This window comes from Haemaphysalis longicornis, unplaced genomic scaffold, assembly GCF_048455015.1.
Source record: "Haemaphysalis longicornis isolate Haplotype H1 unplaced genomic scaffold, Haemaphysalis longicornis Haplotype H1 scaffold_10, whole genome shotgun sequence".
Lineage (NCBI taxonomy): Eukaryota > Metazoa > Arthropoda > Arachnida > Ixodida > Ixodidae > Haemaphysalis > Haemaphysalis longicornis.
The window spans coordinates 142985218-143001800 of NW_027526204.1; the positions used below are offsets into that span (position 1 = coordinate 142985218).

The 16583-nt window shown below is 49.8% G+C and overlaps 1 protein-coding gene across 2 annotated transcripts in view; it reads right to left on the reverse strand.

Moving 5' to 3' along the window:
• Positions 1 to 6288, reverse strand: part of LOC144159547 (monoglyceride lipase-like) — a 39180-nt gene extending 32892 nt beyond the window's left edge. Inside the window, exons 1-2 of one of the 2 annotated variants that reach the window (XM_077691111.1) lie at positions 5992 to 6286; positions 5730 to 5911 (exon numbers count right to left, since the gene is read on the reverse strand). In XM_077691111.1, the coding sequence (XP_077547237.1) occupies positions 5730 to 5878 (149 nt within the window). In that variant the 5' untranslated portion in view covers positions 5879 to 5911; positions 5992 to 6286. Of the gene's footprint in view, positions 1 to 5729 lie in introns of both variants that reach the window. The other variant, XM_077691113.1, reaches the window with a different exon arrangement.
• Between the last annotated feature and the right edge of the window lie 10295 nt (positions 6289 to 16583).

Consider the following 16583-nt stretch of genomic DNA (forward strand, 5'->3'; position numbering starts at 1 on the left):
TGACCGCTACCGCATAAGCTTCACGGCTCCTGTATCTTGCAGCGTCAACGTAGGCAGTTGAGGGGTGATTGGGTACCGCTTGGTTAACGTCCTCGCCATGTGCTCCCTGCGCGCTCGATGAAACGTCTGGTGCATATTGCGCGCTATCGGTCTCACCGTTAGTGTGGCTGGGAAGGGGATTGGGCGCGTCGATCAGGAATGGGCTGTCAAGGCGCAGCCGTCGGAAAAGCATTCTGCCTCAGATAGTGGCTGTGAGACGAGTGAGCTAACTCAACAGATGCGCCTCAATCAACTCTTCGGCGGTGTTAAAGGCCCCCAAGTGATTCAAGGCGGGCAGTGGATGTGCTCTGAGGTATGTGCAGCGCCGTTTTACAAATTTTCCTAATTATACAATTAATTTTAGCTAATTCAGTGGACAAAGAAAGCAAGTAGGGAAGAGATTAAGTGATGCGACTAATAATGGAAGCCTGTATCAGCCGAAGGCGCTATGCCTTTTTGAGCCCCTGATGTCGGGTAGCTATACGACGTATGAGATTTATAGTTTGATTGACCTAGGAAGTGAGGCGTGCTAGGAACGTGGTGTTAGCACGGTTGCTCTCTATGTATAGGCCTAAGATGTTCAGGCATTGCACCTGGGGAACGGGCTGTTCGTGAACTGGGATTGTAATGTTGTAGTGTTTGCAATGTTTGTAATCTGTTTTTGGGAGAGGGACAACGAGGGTACGCTCAGACAGTTTTCTTTTCGGCACTCTATTTCTGCAGCCTCAATTATTTTTCTGGTTATTTTATCTTTGTGCTTTGCAATGACATGTGTTGCGTAAAAGATCGGGGCACAGCCTCGGCCATCTCTATAGTGGACACCAAAGTGGTCGGTAATCCCCTTATGTACATTATGGTTACGTTCTTTTAATCTTTAGTTATGTTCCCTCGTTGTACCTCTCCCAAAAAACAGATTAATTTTTTTCCCACAGATAGTTCAGCACGTGTTTGTGGCACATGGCGTTGGTGCAGTGTGTCGATTGCCTGGGTTATCACCAGCATTCATGTTATTTCTGCTTTCTTGTATTTTTTGACTGTTAGCGTTTTGTACGTGACATGCCGAAAACTTAATTTCAGTTGTAAGTCATCGCTCGTGGTTTTCACTTTCTTCTTCTGTTTTGTCTGTGTTGTTCTGTTCCTCTCTTTCTAAATGAAACACCACGGCGTGTTTAATAACTTTATTCTCGTGCTTTGCCTAGCTTCCTTTGGTATTTTTAATTGTGCACAGGGGAGACTGCATAGTGCATAGTGGAGTGGGGCAAAGTGGGGGCTGATTTAATTGCGCAGAAGAGAGGAAATCAGTGAGAACTTTGCGATGGAAGGAGAGAAATGAGGATTGCAGGCGTATTAGGGTTTCAGACGCTGTACTTTTTCTTCTTAAACATTAAAGTTATGTTATTTGTATAAAACTACGACAGTCTGGCGAAAGGAAATAGATGGTTAATTTTCGGCTACGCACAATTTAATGCATTAGGAATATCTTCGAAGTGGAGACAAAGTCGCAAATGAGAAAGGTTTCCGCGAAACATGGTTGAGTAGCGCGGTATAGACGCGATAATGCAGAAGAGACCACACAGGACCAGTGCTAGTCCTGTGTGGTCTCTTCTGTATTGTCCAGTATAGACCGTGCTATACTTCACCATGTTTCACAGTTAGAACCAACTAGCCCCCATTTATGCGTTAAAAGGTTGCCGTAATAAGAATGGCACCCGATAATTTGTTGCACCACAGCTATGCTTTAAGGGTGCGGGGATGGCAATAAATAGAATCGCGAGTTCAAACTGCAAGTTTCACATTCTCTTTGCGGCAGTTTTGCATATAATTAACTAAGAAGGTGTTGTATACCTGGCCGTAATGTGGGCTCGTAACGCGTTTAAAACACCAATAAAGTGCCAAATGTTCGTGAGCGCGTGCCTTGCGGCGACCGCCGATCGTCCCCGGCACGCGCAGTGGCTTTAGCAAAAAAAAAATTAAAATAACAGGCGAAAACTTTCAGGAGAGCCTCGCGTTGCCTAGCAACCTACAACAACGCCACATCTGGCGCAACACCTGCTCGGCGGAACCTCGCAGAGACTCCAGGAATGACGCGCATGCGTCCTGCAAGTATACGCGCAACCGCTGCGCCCCAGCTGTCGTCAAGCGCTTCCGAGCATGTATTGTTTGGCACGAGGAACACGACGAAACGGATGCATATGACGATGACTAGTATACTAGCACAGTGCAAAGCGCCGAACATGTATGTATACAAATGCACGGCGATGTGTGCTTCAATGCTGACGTAGAAAGAAATCCTGCATCTTCGCTATGGTTCCAGCCTTGCGCCAATTTGTGCTTCGCCAGTTTTTTTGAAGACTAGTGTTAGGCAGAATAAATGTCAGTTAATCGACTCTAATGGAAGATGAAGTAACTAGCCAATTAAAGTTCAATGACAAGTAACACAACGAGACACTGGATGTTAATGCCAATGACCACTGTGGCGTTAATGACGTCGAATGACGTCGAAGAAGCTTTTTGTCAGAGCCGCTTATCGCGCGAAAACGTGATCTGAAACGCAATTGACGCACGCTGCTTCTACCTGGCTTATCGTCCATCAGCGCCCTGTTTGTTGTTTGGCGCAGCTTTCGTTGTGGGGCGGCTTCAGCCGTGTTACATTATTTATCAGGTCGGAGAAAAAGGTAGGCGCTTTTAGAGGCGTAAAATCACTGGGGGCAACCACTGAGACAAGGCGGCTTTTGAACCTCGAACAGTGCACGTGCGAGTGACCGCACTCTCCCACCTACATCATTGCAGTTATGACGTAATCACGCTGACAAAATAAATTATATATAAGGACTAGGAACCTTTTAACCTTGGAACATAAACGATGGCAAGAGAAACTGACCTTGGTGAAGGCAACGGGGTAGCTTTGTTCCCATACGAAGGTGTCTCAGAATAACAAAAGGGGGAAAAATGGCGGGGAATTTATGAAAATTCAGCTACCTACTCATAATTTGCTCTTAGATTGTATGCAGATAACATATTTTACGCACCTCGAGGCTTTCCTCTCTCGGCCTTCACAATGCAGTTTTATGCGAAAGTACTTTTAGCCCACCTTCGGAAGGATTTACTTCTATGACCTTGATTGAGTGTCTTAACACCACGACGGAACGACATTGCCTACAACGCCCCTTCATAGCTTCGGTCGCCAGGAGGTCTGTATACTGCTATGGAGGCTTTTGTACGCTTTATACTTTTGTAGTATTCTCTGTGAGCTCTGGACTGGTTTGCATTGGCTGTTCAAGAAGAAGTGCGAACAATGAGGTACTCTGCAGCAAATATCACAGGTCATACTTCATCTCAAGGCGTATAAACTGATATCAGGCCTTTGATGAGAAAGCTGGCTCACAAGAAAATTTTCTGCATACCACGCAACCTTAAAGCAGCACGCGTAATGTGTGAGGACATTTTATTCACTTACGATATTTGAAGAGAAAGGACAATCGAATGGGATGGCTATCGGTATCTGCATTTCGGCTATTGTTACCGGCATTATTCAAGCATAATCTATTGCCTCATTGCTGGCGTAACATAGAAACGAACGCGCGTTCTCCCGTGTCATGTGCGTGGTTTCTAAAACCGAGTTTCGAACTGTTATACGGCGACCATGATCGCGCCCAATAGGGCAAGAGCACTCACTCGTGCAAAACGATAACTTGCGCCCCTTTTCTTTTCGTTTAGAGGGTCGGCATAGAGAGAATAGAAACGGAGAGAGAGAGATAGATAGAGAGAGAGAGAGAGAGAGAGAGAGAGAGAGAGAGAGAGAGAGAGAGAGAGAGAGAGAGAGAGAGAGAGAGAGAGAGAGAGAGAGAGAGAGAGAGAGAGAGAGAGAGAGAGAGAGAGAGAGAGAGAGCATTGACGGAAAAGAGCAAACTTTCTAAATAGAGAGGTCGAACATTCAGTACACGCTGACGCACCCAATGTCGCGTAATCTTTTGTTCCAGCTCCATTAGCACCGGTTGTATAGGATGACCCCCGTGGTGCCCGATACCTCCCTGGCTAGCTTAAGCTGCTCTAGTAGAAGGAACAGGCAATCAAGCGAGCGTTGCGCTGTCTTCGCGCTATTTCCTCCGTGTCTGTAAGGTCTCTTCGCCAAAGCCAGGCAGACGCACCAGGCACTGTCCCACAGCCGACCTTCTTTTCCTCGTTCCCAGCGGCCACAACGCGCCACCACAAAAGCGTGGGACAACGTCGAGTCCGCGCGGCTATCAAACCTTGCCGTGACCTTGCTCAATGGGTGAGCGCACAAATGGCCGTTTCTTTTCTGATCTTTAGGCTTTTTTCTCCCTCTGCCCCGGAGGCCCTTTTTGTCGGACGACGAGCGCCGAAGCTGTGACCATCAAAACCGTAATGGTTCTCCGCGATGTCAAAACTTCGCCCGCGTGGCGGTTCTTGCTTTGGCGGCGCTCCAAAAGGGTGGATGGCGAAGTGTTGCTGTTCGTTTAGTTCAATTTCGCTCAAAACCTTGAATGGATCGGTTTGGTCTTGCTGCGCGCCGATGAGACACGCCGACGTTGCGTTATGCCGGTTCTTTGCTAAGTTCATCGGCTTCATCGGAACACATTGCGCAAATTAGTTTTTCGTCACCTCCCCGAGGCGACCATAGGCTTCTTTCTTGCTAGATTGCCATTTTATAGTATATCCTTCGTTTCCAATAAACTTAAAACGCGATGTGTAGTTGTTCGGTGACGCTGGAAACAGGGGATCCGTCAATATTCCTTAAAACATCAGAAAGCAAAGGATAAATTGCCTGCAATGTTTTCGAGAAATTGATCAGTTGTATCCTATTAATAGGCTTCGGAGCCGGTTGCAGTTCACCAGCGAGCGCGTACAGCTTCGCTGCGGAGCTCGTCCGTGTAAGAGAAAAAGACACACAAACAAGTGTCAAGGCCACGTAGAGGAAGCTCTAATTGCCTTAAGTGCCTCTAAGTCATTTTTTCATGGGGCTAGGGCAGCGTCCTTCGCTTACAGGAGGAGGGATTGCGTGTTACTCGTTTTAAGTACTCCGGCCTTAAAGGTCCACGTGTTTGTAGACACGAACGAGGTAACGCGCAGAATCAGGGACATCTTTAGCGGCACGAGGCTGGGAACCGGATACTATTGCTCCGAAGGCTGTCTTGCTTTAGCAATGAACGAATTGTAAGGACTTTTATAAGACGGTTGCCTCAGATCGCGCTTTGTTGTTTTGGGTTCTATATGGTGTCATTTAAAAAAAACGCACTCCGTCTTTACCTAACTAGTTAGTTTAGTAAGTTACTTACAAAAATAAAGGCTGAGGAAGAAAACGGGTAAGTATCAGAAGCGTTGATATCTCGGGGAGCAAGCAGCACATTTCCCAAGCAATCGGGAAGAGCAAAGGGAGTAGGTTGTTCTTGATGCCACATAATAAAACAAGAGCAAGCTATCTGGCAAGCTTGTTCGCTTCTTCAGTGGTAAAGCATTTGGAAGTTACGAGAAACAGTGGGTTCCAATACTTACAAACGCTAAACTGACACTATAGAGAGCCTGCATTGACTTCACAGCAGCTGCCATGCTAACGAATTACGGGACATTAAAAGACTGTGACCTTCGAGAAGCGCCTGGCGATTTCATGTGCAAAACATGTATAGAATAAACTGTGCCAAGATGTGATGTGAGCTCAATAAGCAGCGTACCTGGGCTGAACGTCCGGGCTCCAGGTTGTGCAGGCGATTTTGTAGCCGTCCCTGTTCCGGAACGAGCCGCTGTCGTCTGCTAGCACTCCGATGGTAGACGACATGGTGGACCAACTTTTCCTGTGGCGACCTCCAATTCGCGGGAACATGGAAACGTCACGTCGTGGTTGTTCCGACACTTCCTGGCAGATTTCACCAAGAATTCTTTTTCTTACCGCACAACACTTGCACACGCAAAGCGCGAAAAAGAAAGTACACCCACGTTGAGCAGACGATGCTGAAGTCACCGAGTGGGTCGTCTGCTACAACTTCTGGTCACAGGCGAAAGCATTCGGTGCGGTGCCTTCTTCCTAACTCCAGCGAAAAAAATGCGTCAACCGAGAATAAAAGGATAATAGAAATGATAATCGTCAGTTTGCACTTTGCTAGTGACTACGCTGGATACGAGGAGAAACGAAGGAGGCAGTTCCGCGCCTCACTCAAAATTGTGGCGTCGCTTGCGGAGAGCGGTGCCAAGTGTTCCGCTCACCCAGCGCGCTCTGGCTTTGAAGGAAGGTTGTTGGCGCGCCGCGCTCGATTTTTCCTCTTTGTTTCGCCACGCTTCCTTGCGACCGGTGGTGACGTAGCGGAAGTCGTATTTTTTATTCGTCTTTCCGGCGTCCTTTTCCTCCGCTTCGTTGAGGAGGGAAGTGCGTGCGGGCCGGTTTCTTTGCGGCACGCTGGTTTCTCGGTGTGCGCGCGTGTCTGATGTGTTAAGCGAGAGGAATTGCGAATAGCGAACTTTGCCCGTATTGAACACACTTTTTTCGCAGTTTGCGTAGATTATTTGGCACTTTGAATGTACCGGTTAACTTTTTCCGTAACCATTCACATGGGCTAAAAAAAAACGCAGAGTACCATTGAGGTACCATTGAGGTAAACAACGCTTTCTTAATTGAAAAAAAAAAAATCCTCAAGAGGGCGAACTTAGTCGTGAATGAAACAACTGTATCTTCCGGAGCTAAAATGGTTATTCGCGCATTGAGAACAACTCCCGTGAGTTTCTCACCAAGCCTAACTCAAGGAACTGCACGACGATATGTATCTAGAAGCCTGCGTCTCAATCAGAATAGGTGGTAGTTGCAATGTTTGTTAAAAATCTGTCATTGTGCCTGCGTGTGCGTGTGGCGGCTTTCGGGCCGGCGTGTGTGGGTGTGCGTGGAAGCGATCAAAGGTCAAAAAACGGTACCACTGTTTCGTAAGCCCGCTTTGTGACTTGATAAAACGTTTCTCAAATCAATTGTTGACATCCTTTATGTAGCAAAAGTGGCAAATTAAGATAAAACGTTAAGTATTATGCCTTGTTTACCATGCCACTACGGAGAAAAGCAGAAAAAAAAACCGACAAATCGCGTACCTTGAGCGAAATGGACATGCAGTGAAAGCTATGCGCACTGCTGGCGACTGTCCTTTGTGGATGAAGGCGGCAGCAACAATTTTATCACGCTACGCTAAATTTTTATGTTTATCTAGCTCAATGCCGATACCCTTTGCGGTTTTTCTGGCTTGGGGACAAAAAAAAAGATAGCTAAACTAAGGAGCTAACGGAGCGTACCCGGAGCGGCAATAAAAACTTCCACGTTCGCGCCCAGGATGACTTAAAGTCCATTTCGAATTGTCTTGCTGCTTTTGCGCTGTTGTCAATAATTGCATCGTAAACATTTTATAAGGACCTTGAGTCTCGACTCTAGTAATCAACAATGAAGACTACAGGAACTTCGATAGCATGCGTAAACAAAGTATTTGCTCAAAATTTGCGTCGGAGTTTCGATTTACGGAAAAATAACGGTTACATCACCCATCTTACAGCACAGAAGACAAACTCGGGGGCATAGGAGAGCAAAGTTTTCTCAGTATCAAAAAAAGTCGAAAGTCAAAGCACGAATATTTTGCATGCCGTAGACAACCAATGTAAAAGATTCAGGAACTTTTACAGTCATGCTGTCTATGGCAACGATACAGCAGATTGTCTGCGGCGGAAGCATGAGCGACGTGCGTAGAACAAGTTTGAACGTATTAAAAAATCATAAACTAAAAAATTGGCTCCAATCCACGCTGTGAAGGTGGTTGGAAAGCAAAGCTTTAAACGACACCCACAACAACAGCGCATGCGACTTCACTTGAATTCACACACGCGGCTCTACAAAGAGTGAAACCAGAGATTCGCCCAGTCATTAATTGGAATTCGTGGGGGCGGCGTGTCGAACGCAGCAGCGTCGCCCACGGCCAGGCTAGAGCGGTGGATGCCGCCGCCGCATCTGCAGAAAGAAAACGGAGAGGAGCGTCTTTCGAAGGGTGAGACAGCGGAATCTAGCCATCGTGATTCGCTAGCTCGGAGCTACACCACCGCGCTACATGAGCGTAGGCACCAAAACAATTCGGCATGTGACCTTAGTGATTCCCATTTATGCTGATTAAAACTAGTTAGTTTAGTAAGTTTGAGAATTGCGAGAAAGCTGACGGAACTTTTATTCTGATTGTGGTGTTTTAACGCGCCGACGCAACGCAGGCGATGAGGCGCGCCGTAGTGGAGGGCTCCGGATTAATTTTGACCACCTGGGGATCTTTATCGTGCGCCGAAATCTCGTACACACGGGCGTTTTTGCTTTTCGCCTCCATCAGAAAAGCGGCCGCCGCGGCTGGGAATCAAACCCGCGACCTCGTGCTCAGCAGCGCAAGACGGAACTTTTATAATCGCTATTTATCAGGACCAGTTGCTCCTTCCGCCTTTTGTAATACCTCTCAAAGCACAACCCAATTGGTATTCATCAATTTATAAAAGGGAGTCCCATTCGTGGCAACCAGTGCACAAAAGTCAGTGTTTGTTTAGCGGCCAGATGTCTGTATGTAGTCTCTACATTTTGTTTTCCCGCCCTTCAAACCAATCCTTAACGTATATTTGCCGTACGACTATTTAATTCCGTTGGACTATTTAATTCCGTTGGGTCCAGGTTGTGGTCTCTCTACCACGCAATATGCATAATCCTATCATTGCACAAGGCAGGCATTCATGCACACCGCGAGGAACCACCGTGGGTTCGGGCAGAGTCCTTCAATGCTTTAAAGCATTGAAGGACTCTGGTTCGGGCTAGTTGAGCACGCTCACGATACTGAAACGCCGTCGCGCCAAAGGGCGACAAAGGAATATGCCCAGGATACGGAGGGAAGACGTTTATTTTACACTACGTTCTAGTCACATATATTACAGTTCCAATTACACAATTTACAGCACAGGTACGTACTTCCCGTTAGGTGAAAGGGGCGATGGGGCGCCACGCGCAAGTGCGCACGTTTCGTCGGCGCAGAGCCAGTGGGCTCTTCTGTCAGGGCAAATTCCTGGGTGCGCGCACGTTGTGCGCGCGCGCATCGCCGTGCTGGCCAGATCGGCTCGCAGCAGCGAGGGAGACGGGGCCCATTCGCTCACAGGCGCGTACTGCACGGCGTGATCGTCGAGTGGTCGGTACGGCCTTACTATATGCAAGCGTAGGGGCGACAGGAGCAGCCTTAGGCACGGGCCGCAGCCGGAAGGGCTGGTGGGCTTTCGCCGGCGCAACAGAGTTGCCGCCGGCTGGTAAAGAAAGCGTCACATACCTTCGGCCAACGCCTTCGGCGTCCTGGAAGCGTCTCCCCGAACGGACCCCCGCGCAGGGCGCGCGTTCGCTTCCCGGCGAGAGTCGGGTTCGGGCCTCGTTCAAACGGACCAATGAGGTGAGGTTAGCTCCGCTACCAGGGCGGAGCGCCCGCTGCGTGACAGTGTTTTATCGCCGCAACGGTCTCTGCAGGCTTCACCTCACGCAAGAGTTTGAGAGACGGCTCGGCTCTACACAGAGGCGCCAAGACGAGCCGGAATTTCGGAGGAGAGAGGGGAAAAGCGCCGCGTGATGGCACAAACCCAGTGATCGCGCAATGGCTTGGGCGTCAGGATCCCCACACTCCCTTCTCCTTAAATGCCCTCGCCGGTCTGAGAAGAGTTGACCGGCCATCGCCCAGGCATGCAAAAGACGGCGAAGAGTAGAAAAGTATGCATGCACAGGGCAGTCTCAGTCCCCAGCCCATACAAAATATTTACAAACTACACTACCAACACTACCCCCCTCCAGCACGAATGATACACACAGGAAAACTACACGCGACACTGAGCTACATATTACATAGTAATGGGTTACACATGCAAACACAAAATGAAGCTATTGATATTTACAATGATTACAGTTATCGCGATACTATAATAAGAACAATAATGCTAATAATATATACATGCAGTGCGATACTATGCTACATAGGGTTACAAAAAGAGAGTACACTACGACTATAAAGAATCAGGGCTAAAGAAAAGACACAGGCATGCTAGAAACTACGAAAATTACATCATGTGCAAAAATGCCGACGAGTCCGTTTCGTGGGTCTCGCCAATGTCCGGCAATTGGGAGCGCAAAAGGTTCTCGGCGAAACGTCTGTTGTGGCCCAGAAGGCGTGATAATGGCTCAGAGTGCCGGAACAAGCTCACCTCCATGTCGACACAGCAGCGGGCCCGCACCGACACACGGGTAAGCAGGCTTGTGAGAACCGCGTCCCGACGCAAGGGGGAAGCGCCTACCCTCTCGGGCCAGTGACTTCTTGTGACCAAAGGGGTACCGGCCATGAGGGGATGCAGCTGAACCGTACGCCGCCAGGTATAATGACCAAGATGGCGCTGCTCAGGTGTAGACCTCGCGTGGCACTCGATGGGTGCCCCGCCAAGGAGCGACGAGCGGCGCTGGTGGTGGCCGCAGCCCAGCGCGAGCGAGGCAGCTGCCGGACGACAGTTGTTGAGCCCTGGTGCCCATGACGCATGGTGCAGTTCCGATGACACCACCACATTGTCCGCATCTGGAGAGGGCACCTATGCCGCAACTCGCAACTGGCCGCCAGTCCCGCCCTCGTCGGTGCAGGGTAGCCCGGCCACGTTCGCCTGCTGAAGGCGGTGCGCAGGGGGTACATGCCGTTGACCGCCGAGTCAGCACAGCTGTTCAGGGCCCGGTCAAGTTCACGGCGCGGGAAACCCCCTCCCCATCGGACCTTTAACCACACCGGCGAGGCACCACATAACTGAGGGCGCAGCGGACGAAGCAGAAGCCACTCGCGGAATGCACCGATGGGTTCGCTGAAGCCGGCAGAAGCACACACCACACGCACTCACGAATACCCGCACGTGAGGTGCCGTGTCATTACCGCGCAGAGCCACTGTGCTCAAGCGCCAAATAGTCAGCCCGTGACACCATATAAGTAAAGCTCTGCTTGCTTCTCGGCAAAGGTCCCTTCAAGTCGCAAAGAACTACCTGCCAAGGACGCATACTGTCAAATGGCTTCACAATTCCAGGCGGCTTCCCACCGTGCGCCCTCGCCGTTTGACAGACATGGCAGGACCGGCAACAGCGAAAATGTCTTGCCTCGTCCCGGGCCAGGTCACGGAGCGACTCAGTTTACCAAAACTTTGGAGCCGCCTAAATGCCCGGCGAATGGTTCATCATGAGCTTAGCGCAGCAGTGCGCAACTCAGACTTAGGGGGTTACCACATTGAATGGTTCAATTGCCTCATCATCGGCGGCTACGTACTTCAGCACGAGTCTTTCACCGTCCAGCAGAAATGAGTCCTCCGGGGCGTCGGCGACACACGCTGACTTCAGCCCCCCTCCCGCGCCTGCTACAAGACAAGTAGCATCTCGGCGCACGCCCGCAGCAGGACAAGCTACGTCTCGGCGTCAAAAAAAAATCAAACTAAAAAAAAATCGTCTCCCAGAGACCGTCGCACATACGTCGACAAAAACGGGTCATTCTGCTGGCCGGCTACTAGCTCTTTTCGGCTCAATACAACCGCCTTGCAACGGGCATCGCTTCCCCCTCCTGATTTCATAGCCGAGGCCCGTCCGCTTTCCGGCGGCATGGAGTTCGCGAAAAGCGCCTGCCCCTCTCTGCGGGGTGTCCGCGCGCTCTTTCTCAACTCTGGGCCCTCTTCCTCTACTGAACGGCTGTCAATTTTGCCTCCTTTACTGGCACACGCTTTTGCGCCGCCGGCTAAAGTCACACTTGGACAATAAATCTCGATGGATTACGAAGCACGAGATAGCGCGTCGACTACCATGTTCGTGCTCTACTCTCAGGGGACGGCAACAAGCATATATCTCGCGTGCACTACTCCGAGTGGCGGTTGTGGCCTTTCTCCCGGAATACGTATACCGCCGCTCCAGTGGGGCGCGGTTGCACCGTCGCACTGCCCCGTGGGGCTGCGTTAACGAGGGGTGCACGCACACTCGCGTACGGAGGGGCAGTCGCCTCGTCCCCGTAGCAGCTACCGCCAGCGGATAAGCGTTAAGACTGATTCCGGTTGCGTACTCAGCTTAATTAGCGGCCAAAGGCTAATGAGCCAATGGCCCCACGTTGGGCGCCAGTTTGTGGTCTCTCTACCACGCAATATGCATAATCCTATCATTGCACAAGGCAGGCATTCATGCACACCGCGAGGAACCACCGTGGGTTCGGGCTAGTTGAGCACGCTCACGATACTGAAACGCCGTCGCGCCAAAGGGCGACAAAGGAATATGCCCAGGATACGGAGGGAAGACGTTTATTTTACACTACGTTCTAGTCACATATATTACAGTTCCAATTACACAATTTACAGCACAGGTACGTACTTCCCGTTAGGTGAAAGGGGCGATGGGGCGCCACGCGCAAGTGCGCACGTTTCGTCGGCGCAAAGCCAGTGGGCTCTTCTGTCAGGGCAAATTCCTGGGTGCGCGCACGTTGTGCGCGCGCGCATCGCCGTGCTGGCCAGATCGGCTCGCAGCAGCGAGGGAGACGGGGCCCATTCGCTCACAGGCGCGTACTGCACGGCGTGATCGTCGAGTGGTCGGTACGGCCTTACTATATGCAAGCGTAGGGGCGACAGGAGCAGCCTTAGGCACGGGCCGCAGCCGGAAGGGCTGGTGGGCTTTCGCCGGCGCAACAGAGTTGCCGCCGGCTGGTAAAGAAAGCGTCACATACCTTCGGCCAACGCCTTCGGCGTCCTGGAAGCGTCTCCCCGAACGGACCCCCGCGCAGGGCGCGCGTTCGCTTCCCGGCGAGAGTCGGGTTCGGGCCTCGTTCAAACGGACCAATGAGGTGAGGTTAGCTCCGCTACCAGGGCGGAGCGCCCGCTGCGTGACAGTGTTTTATCGCCGCAACGGTCTCTGCAGGCTTCACCTCACGCAAGAGTTTGAGAGACGGCTCGGCTCTACACAGAGGCGCCAAGACGAGCCGGAATTTCGGAGGAGAGAGGGGAAAAGCGCCGCGTGATGGCACAAACCCAGTGATCGCGCAATGGCTTGGGCGTCAGGATCCCCACAAGGTTGCCGAGGAGGTGCTGTCGAACAAGTTAATCAAGCCGTGCAAAGGAAGCGCGCAATGGACGCGAAGCTGCGCCATAACAGGTCCAAAACAACCGTCGCTAAAGCAGACGAAAAAACCGTACCGCCGATGCGCCCGCTGGCGAGCAGGCGCCTCCGCGCGGGGAACGCTGGGTAAATTTCGCCGCGCCATCTACAGTGTTGGATAAAACCAGCGCGAACTCAAAGACGAAGGAAGGGCAACACAAGGACAGCCGCTGGTTCCAACGTTCCAGCGTTGGTTCCAACTAGCCCAGCTCGCAGCCCTCCTGCAGTTCATTTCAGTTACATCGGGCTCTTTTCAGTGTTTAAACTTTCAAGCAACTAATCCAGCAACGTTGGAACCAGCGGCTGTCCTAGTGTTGCACTTCCTTCGTCTTTGCCTGAGTTCGCACTGGTTTTATTGAAGAATGTCTTTCCAAGTAGCCCAGCTTGCAACCCATCTACAGTGTGCTCCGTGATTGAAATCCTCCCCCCCCCCCCCCCCCCCCCCGCGCTGCTGCCTCCACCGCGTTGGGAGTTTATTGTCCCGCACGCCGCGAAAGAACACGTGGCTGGTAGAGGTAGAAACCTTTGCTTTAAAAAAAGGTTCTATGGCTTTCATATTTTCAAATGACAGGGGTGATGGTGCCTTCCCCCCCCCCTGTCTTTCGAGCAATGCAGTTGCGTGTAGAGGTGAAGCCAACTTTAAGGTAATTCGTGTAAGCTTTGCTTCAGGGTGTCGAACCGGAACCGGAACCGAACCGCAAACCGGAACCGAACCAGAATTTTTGCCCGGAACCGGAACTGAACCGGAACTGTATTCTTTCCGCCATTTTGGAACTGAACCCGAACCGGAACGAAACGAAGGAACCGTTCCGAACCGGTTCCGGGGCCTCAGAAATGTGACTCGTAGTTTTTCATTTCGGTATCCTACCTTGCGTCTGAAGATATTTTGCACTCTCCAGACAGCACTCTCCCTCAATTTAATGCAACGTTGTCCGTATATACTATCAGTTTGCGTTAGGTACTGCCCATCTCTCCCAATTATCTTTTACCTTTAGCATAAGTTAAGTTAGAATGCATATTCCGAGGTAACATATTATAGAATATTCTTCATGGTTTCTATCTGCATGGTGCTTAGAATCGTGTAAAGTTTTCATTGCGTTATTATTTCGAATGCATCATTGTCCGCTTGTGAAGGCCTTCAGGGGCACCATCAACAATAAATACATATCTTCACCTTATTTTAGTTCAAATGGGCAGCTATATACAAACAGCACTGAGACACAAGCACTCCCGCTTCTCCACGTCCCCGTGACTTTTTCTTGTACAGTGCCGTTGTATCCTTCGGTCACTGCTCCAAGAGAACATGAGAATTGAAAAAAAAATTTGGGAACTTCTCATTTCCACTTTTAAAGTAGACGCGATAGCATTTTTATGTTATCTTGAATCTGCTCAACGTTAAAATTAAGAGGCGCATGGATTGAAGTCGATTAATGCGGGTTAGCGGGTAGACTGGGGTGGATTAGTGAGATGAGTGAATGAGTTAATGTGAATTAGTGGGACTGGTGTGTTGAATAATTTGGATTACAGGAATTAGCAGGTCAGTTAAAGCGGATTATACGGTCGGACCAAACATGATATCTATGGGGTCCTTGGCATTTGGAAATTTTGTCAAGCACAAAGTAGCTGAAAAGTTATGTGACGACCCCCTGAATGCTATAAAAGGTCTTTCTTTATGGCCGTATTGGGCTGTTATGTTGTTTCTATAGTAAGATTGATATCTCTCACTACAGTTAACTAATTGCCTAATGCATATTTTATATTCATCAAATGGTTTTCAAAACGTGAATATATTTATGAGGGGACACTGTGGGAAGAAACTAAACTTAAAGAAAAAAAGGAGGAACGATCAACTGGTTTGATTCAAAAGACGCTTGATAGCATTCTTCAATAGCTTCTCTTTCTTTGAGCTACTGTTCGGCAGCCTTCCACAGGTGTAGCATCTCAACCCCCGAACATATCCCCCTTCAAGCTGAGGAAGCGGCGATAGCACGTGCTCTTAGCCAAAGTGGCGTCAAAACTCTGATAAAAGACTCTTAGTAGGCGTGGCCCAACTTTGACAACGGTCTATTGCATGTTACAACAGTTCGAACGATCAATCAGGGACCACAAACGAGACCAGTCACGATTGTATGGGCACCAGCTCATACTGGCATCCCCGGCAAAAAGATCCCCAACCTCGTGGCTCGAGATCTGACCCGCTTAGCCAGCGCTGATGAAGCCAAGTCCGAGTGCATGCATCCTGCAGTCACAGACCAGGCAGTTACTCATCACTATTGACTCTCCCGTAGAACGTAGATTGACATCTCTCACTAAAGTTATTAACTAATTGCCTAATGCATATTTTACATTCATCAAAGGGTTTTCAAAACGTGTATATATCGCACAAATCGCTACCGATTAACCAGGAAAGATTACTCCGCGCCCTGCGGGCATACACCTTCCCACACACACCCAGACTTCACCTTTTTGACCGGACACAATTCTCTCCATTTCGTCGCTTTTGTGGAGAGCCTGGGAACCTCATACACATAGTAGGCGGAAGCGACAAGTCCGCCCTAGATCCACCCAACCTGCACGTCTCCACGGAGATTTGGAAGACAGCCTTGGCCACCTCCGGCCTGGAAGTTTAGCTGCTCTTGATGGAAACGGCTGTCGATTCGGCCCCCTCGAATGAGGACGCCATTCTGAAACTTTGCCTCTATTTATTTAAAGTTCATTTTCGCTCTCTCTCTCTCTCTCTCTCTCTCTCTCTCTCTCTCTCTCTCTCTCTCTCTCTCTCTCTCTCTCTCTCTCTCTCTACAAGCCATCATTAATGCTGCTTTTGACTTCATTAGGCTATTATCTTTCCTAGAGCCCAATCGTTGTCACCTGTCGCTGAAGTGCCATTAGCAAGTTCCTATCTCCGGTGGTTCCCTATCCAATGCCGTCATATACACGCCATTCATATATCTAAGTAGTGGACCCCGGATCTTAACCATGAGGCAGAGATAATTGGAAGGGTAAGATTAGGGTGGAGTGCATTCGGCAGACACTCCCAGATAATGAATGACAGCCTACCATTGCCCCTAAAAAAGAAAGTGTATGACAGCTGCATCTTACCGGTACTCACCTACAGAGCAGAAACTTGGAGGCTTACGAAGAGGGTTCAACTTAAATTGAGGACGACTCAGCGAGCAATGGAACGGAACATGATAGGTATAACATTAAGGGACAAGAAGAGAGCGGAGTGGGTCAGGGAACAAACGCGTGTTAAGGACATATTAGTAGAAATTAAAAAGAAGAAATGGACTGGGGCATGGCATGTAATGCGAAGGCAAGATAACAGTTGGTCATTAAGGGTAACAGAGTGGATCCTTAGAGAAGG